Genomic DNA, 6,007 nt, shown 5'->3' with positions numbered 1-6,007 from the left:
TTTTAATGTACTTGAAAGGGGTCATATTTTGTATAATCAGTTTCATGTACCTTTTATAGTTACATATGGTTTGTGATTCTTGTTGAATGTTCCCTAAGTTTTACGATTTTGACTGTTTATGTAGAAAGTCTCCACCTTTAAGTAAAATCTAAGCCTGGAATGGCTCTTGTTCTTTAGGAAATTGGAACTCCGTTGCTGGTAGGAATTCCACAATACTTTATTGTCCCTGGGTATAAGACATATTTCTTTTCTTTAAAATACATCTGAAAAAATAGGGTCATCTTATATTTTATATTTGATTTTTTTCATGTCACATACACCTGCAACAGTAGGTGGCACCAAATACCTGTGAAGGGAGTGTGCTTCCTGGGACTGAAGTGAGCCACCCCTATAACAGTGCTGCATAACGGAATGAAGCAATGATTGTCCTGAAACGAATATGTCTCCAAAGTTGCCCCCAACTGAGAAGTTATGTTGGAAACTTTAAGCTCTTGGTAATTATAAATGTAACAGAGGCATCACATCAAACAACTTTCAAGCAGCCAAGAAATACAGTGTGAGAGCATAATATCAGATGGCAAGCCTATAAACACCATTTTAATTAACAGTCAGAAGGAAGAAAAGCAACTCTCAAACTGCTATGAAATATGATGTGAGAGCATAATTTGAGAAGATGGTGAGCATAAAAACAGAGAAAACGTTACCATGACATTAAAAGAAGCAGTGTATAAGAGCATAGTTTAAAAAGAAGCTGCCATAAGATTACCCTTTATTGGCATGCAGCTCTATTATAAAATAAGATACAGTCTTCAGAAAATCAATTTCCAAAAACTATGTCTTGAAAAATGATGTCATATTGGGTCTGGCAGCATGTGTGGGTGCCACATGTCGATGTATTCTCCACACTATGGAACCAGATTAGTTCTTGAATGGCAACCACCCAGACAGATCATGCCCAGAGAAATGTGCCACATATGTTAATATGTAATTGCCCCCCCCCCCCCACCCACACACACACCTTTACAAGTGATTTGCAAACAGGGTTGTCTTATATTCAGAGCAATACAGTAACACAGTGACCGACCTTAGCCTTCAGGTGTGAAAATGCCCTCAAAGACCACTGATTGTGATTCGTCACATTTGTGACTTACCTGCTGCACAGGTGTGTAATATATGACCCCTTTAAAGATGACAATGCAAAACGGTTTTTGCTGTCCAGATTCTATGATTTATGTGTATTACATTTCTGTGTCCACTGTGAAAAACAAAAAGTAAAGAAACAGACATTAACCAAGTTTTTTATTGTTATTTCCTATACAGATCATTTCTGTCTTCACAGCTCTCGTGTTATTTTTTTCCCGATAGTTTTTCTCACTACATCACCTGAACAGAGGAAGGGAGGGAGAGAGGAGGTGGATGAGGAAGAGGAGCGGGTGTAGAGCGCACAGATGTGTGAACATCCAGAAATAACGTACAAATCAGACAAAATGCTAATATACAGAGGAACAGAGAATTTGGTGTTTTAACATCTACACCCTCGACAGCAGCACTCGTACTACCTGTTTGGAGATCGGAACTTGTAACCGACCCTCGTTAAGACTGATTCTGAAAAACCAACAGCATGTGTGTGCTTATATATATATATGTATAGATATATATACTAATGAATTAATAATAATTAAATAAATTAAAATTAAAAACGACACCATGCCAGTCAAGCCTGTGTGTTCCTCCTCGCCGTTATTCCCCGCTGGCCTATTCTGGTCGAATGGTGTAGCGAGCAGACCTTCAACTCCACGTGTGGTGTCCCGAGGGAAGCGAGAGGAGTTTGTAGGTGGCATTACCAAATATGAATGCAGGGAGGAGGAGGAGGAGTGCGGGTGATGTTTGGTTGTCCCCTAGTTATACACCAAAGCTTCAAACTCTGGGGGGGAAAAAAGTCAAACATTTTATCAGGCTGAACACATAGACGGAATCAGAATATTTAGCCAGAAATGTGGAAATGTATACGAATACATCGATACACGGACCCCTGAACCCATCTAAAAGTGATATGGACTGGTAGATGGGTCAGTCTTAACGTTTTAAAATCTATGAAGTTTGTTTCACTTCTACGTCCGTATCTTCAAACTTGTAAAACTAAAGGTCAGTGTGGAGGTCTTGTGAGACTGCTCACAGGAACGGTTATCTCTGAGAGTTAAAAACAAAAATATGTCCAATATTGGTAGGCAGTGTAACGGATAAATGTAGCTGTTTGAACTTTATGTTTGTTTTGCAATTTGTTAATACGATTGTAAAAGTATTAACAGGAAAGTTGTTATTCATCCGATGCTAACCACAGCTAGTTTCTTCTTCTATGCCTCTTCTGCATTGAACTTTCTACAACAGTATGTGGCGCTGCCCCCAGTGATGAACAAAAGCCAAGCACAGGCAGTACCAATGTGCTGCAGCAGAGTAGTAAAAACTTGCTCAAAGTCCTTCATTTTTCAAGAAATATATATATTTTTAAAGGTAAGCAATGCCATTTTTGGCATATTTTAATTCATCATGGAAAATTCATGTCTACATTAGACAAAGAATTGTGTCAGCATTGCACCAAATCTTTCCATAATAAAAAAGTATCTTTTCTGAATCGCTTCATAGCCCATGTATCTAGATAGAGAGGAGGATGCTGAGGAAACTGCTCAGCATCCTGTACAACACCTCCCACCCCCTGCATACCACACTGACGTCCTGTCAGAGCACCTTCAGCCATAGACTGAGACCTCCGAGGTGCACCACAGAACACCACAGGAGGTCTTTCGTACCTGTGGAAATCAGACTCTATAATTGCTCCCCCTTCTGCAGGATGAATACATAATGAACAGAACTATTCAAAGTTATTCAGAGTTTTCTGCAATATTGTTGAACATCTTGTGCAAATGTCTTCCAGTCATTTTCGCATAAATTTGTTGTACTTATTGTAAAAAAAACAAACAAACACGCACACAAAAACAGTGTTCACTGGTTACTGTTTTGGTGCTCTGGCAAAATAACTTCCTTTGGGATATAAAGTTGATCTTATCTTATGTCTCATTTTATAAAGGAGAAAAAGACATTCCTACCAGAAAATTAACATTGACATTTTAATTAATTAAGGGAACATAGAAAGGACACATCTCCACTAAAACCAACAGCCAGCAATTCAGTGGCTGAATCAGTTTGCTATGTAAACATCCCCCATCCTGAGTGTAGCTGAGTGCTGATGTATCCTTGAGCAAAATACCGAAACTCTGATCTGCTCAACATTTGTGCACAATGGGATAAAGAATTAGAGACAGAAGAAGATGTTTCTTCTACAACCTCAATTCCAATGAAGTTGGGACGTTGTGTAGAATGTAAATAAAAACAGAATACAATGATTTGCAAATCCTCTTCAACCTATATTCAATTGAATACATCACAAAGACAAGATATTTAATGTTCAAACTGATAAACTTTATTGTTTTTGTGCAAATATTTGCTCATTTTGAAATGGATGCCTGCAACATGTTTCAAAAAAGCCGGGACAGTGGTATGTTTACCACTGTGTTACATCACCTTTCCTTCTAACAACACTCAATAAGCGTTTGGGAACTGAGGACACTAATTGTTGAAGCTTTGTAGGTGGAATTCTTTCCCATTCTTTGATGTACGACTTCAGTTGTTCAACAGTCCGTGGTTCTGTTGTTGTATTTTGTGCTTCATAATGTGCCACACATTTTCAGTGGGTGACAGGTCTGGACTGCAGGCAGGTCAGTCTAGTACCTGCACTCTTTTACTACGAAGCCACGCTGTTGTAACACGTGCAGAATGTGCCTTGGCATTGTCTTTCTGAAATAAGCAGGGCCGTCCCTGAAAAAGACGTTGCTTGGATGGCAGCATGTGTTGCTCCAAAACCTGGATGTACATTTCAGCATTGATGGTGCCATCACAGATGTGTAAGTTGCCCATGCCATGGGCACTAACACACCCCCATACCATCACAGATGCTGGCTTTTGAATTTGTGCTGGTAACAATCTGGATGTCTTTTCCCTCTTTTGTCTGGAGGACACAACGTCCATGATTTCCAAAAACAATTTTAAATGTGGACTCATCAGACCACAGCACACTTTTCCTCTTTGCATCTGTCTATTTCAAATGAGCTCAGGCCCAGAGAAGGCGGAGGCGTTTCTGGATGTTGTTGATGTATCTGTGTATATGTAATCTTCCACTCCAGCTTATTAATTAATCAAAAACCCAGACAGAGCTTTAATTCATTTGAAAACTTGACTCTTAGTCTTGTCCATCCAAATTGGAAGTCCCAAAAAACAGTTTTATTTGTTGTTATCTATCGTCCACCTGGTTGTTACTGTGAGTTTCTCTGTGAATTTTGGGACCTTTTGTCTGACTTAGTGCTTAGCTCAGATAAGATAATTATAGTGGGCGATTTTAACATCCACACAGATGCTGAGAATGGCAGCCTCAACACTGCATTTAATCTATTATTAGACTCAATTGGCTTTGCTCAAAATGTAAATGAGTCCACCCACCATTTTAATCATATCTTAGATCTTGTTCTGACTTATGGTATGGAAATTGAAGACTTAACAGTATTCCCTGAAAACCCCCTTCTGTCTGATCATTTCTTAATAACATTTACATTTACTCTGATGGACTACCCAGCAGTGGGGAATAGGTTTCACTACAGTAGAAGTCTTTCAGAAAGCGCTGTAACTAGGTTTAAGGATATGATTCCTTCTTTATGTTCTCCAATGCCATATACCAACACAGGGCAGAGTAGCTACCTAAACTCTGTGAGTGAGATAGATTATCTCATCAGTAGTTTTACATCCTCATTGAAGACAACTTTGGATGCTGTAGCTCCTCTGAAAAAGAGAGCCTTAAATCAGAAGTGCCTGACTCTGTGGTATAACTCACAAACTCGCAGCTTAAAGCAGATAACCCGTAAGTTGGAGAGGAAATGGCGTCTCACTAATTTAGAAGCTCTTCACTTAGCCTGGAAAAAGAGTCTGTTGCTCTATAAAAAAGCCCTCCGTAAAGCTAGGACATCTTACTACTCATCACTAATTGAAGAAAATAAGAACAACCCCAGGTTTCTTTTCAGCACTGTAGCCAGGCTGACAGAGTCAGAGCTCTAATGAGCCAAGTATTCCTTTAACTTTAACTAGTAATGACTTCACGACTTTCTTTGCTAATAAAATTTTAACTATTAGAGAAAAATTACTCATAACCATCCCAAAGACATATCGTTCCCTTTGGCTGCTTTCAGTGATGCCGGTATTTGGTTAGACTCTTTCTCTCTGATTGTTCTGTCTGAGTTATTTTCATTAATTACTTCCTCCAAACCATCAACATGTCTATTAGACCCCATTCCTACCAGGCTGCTCAAGGAAGCCCTACCATTAATTAATGCTTAGATCTTAAATATGATCAATCTATCTTTATTAGTTGGCTATGGAATGGTCTATTTGAAGAGTTTCAGTCAGGGTTTAGAATTCATCATAGTACAGAAACAGCATTAGTGAAGGTTACAAATGATCTTCTTATGGCCTCAGACAGTGGACTCATCTCTGTGCTTGTTCTGTTAGACCTCAGTGCTGCTTTTGATACTGTTGACCATAAAATTTTATTACAGAGATTAGAGCATGCCATAGGTATTAAAGGCACTGCGCTGCGGTGGTTTGAATCATATTTATCTAATAGATCACAATTTGTTCATGTAAATGGGAAATCTTCTTCACAGACTAAGGTTAATTATGGAGTTCTACAAGGTTCTGTGCTGGACCAATTTTATTCACTTTATACATGCTTCCCTTAGGCAGTATTATTAGACAGCATTGCTTAGATTTTCATTGTTACGCAGATGATACCCAGCTTTATCTATCCATGAAGCCAGAGGACACACACCAATTAGCTAAACTGCAGGATCATCTTACAGACATAAAGACATGGATGACCTCTAATTTCCAGCTTTTAAACTCAGAT

General features: G+C 38.9%; 1 protein-coding gene across 2 annotated transcripts in view; it reads right to left on the bottom strand.

The window, feature by feature from the left end:
- Positions 1-1,282: 1,282 nt before the first annotated feature.
- The window catches only part of pvalb7 (parvalbumin 7), a 64,381-nt gene continuing 59,656 nt past the window's right edge, over positions 1,283-6,007 (bottom strand). For both annotated transcript variants that reach the window (XM_034188171.1, XM_034188170.1), the window contains exon 5: positions 1,283-1,924. In XM_034188171.1, coding sequence (XP_034044062.1) covers positions 1,899-1,924 — 26 coding nt within the window. In that variant the 3' untranslated portion in view covers positions 1,283-1,898. The remainder of the gene's footprint in view (positions 1,925-6,007) is intronic.

Source organism: Thalassophryne amazonica, chromosome 15 (assembly GCF_902500255.1).
Source record: "Thalassophryne amazonica chromosome 15, fThaAma1.1, whole genome shotgun sequence".
Classification (NCBI taxonomy): domain Eukaryota; kingdom Metazoa; phylum Chordata; class Actinopteri; order Batrachoidiformes; family Batrachoididae; genus Thalassophryne; species Thalassophryne amazonica.
The sequence above is the reverse complement of the archived record's forward strand: the minus strand, read 5'-3'. Positions and strand labels throughout refer to the sequence as shown.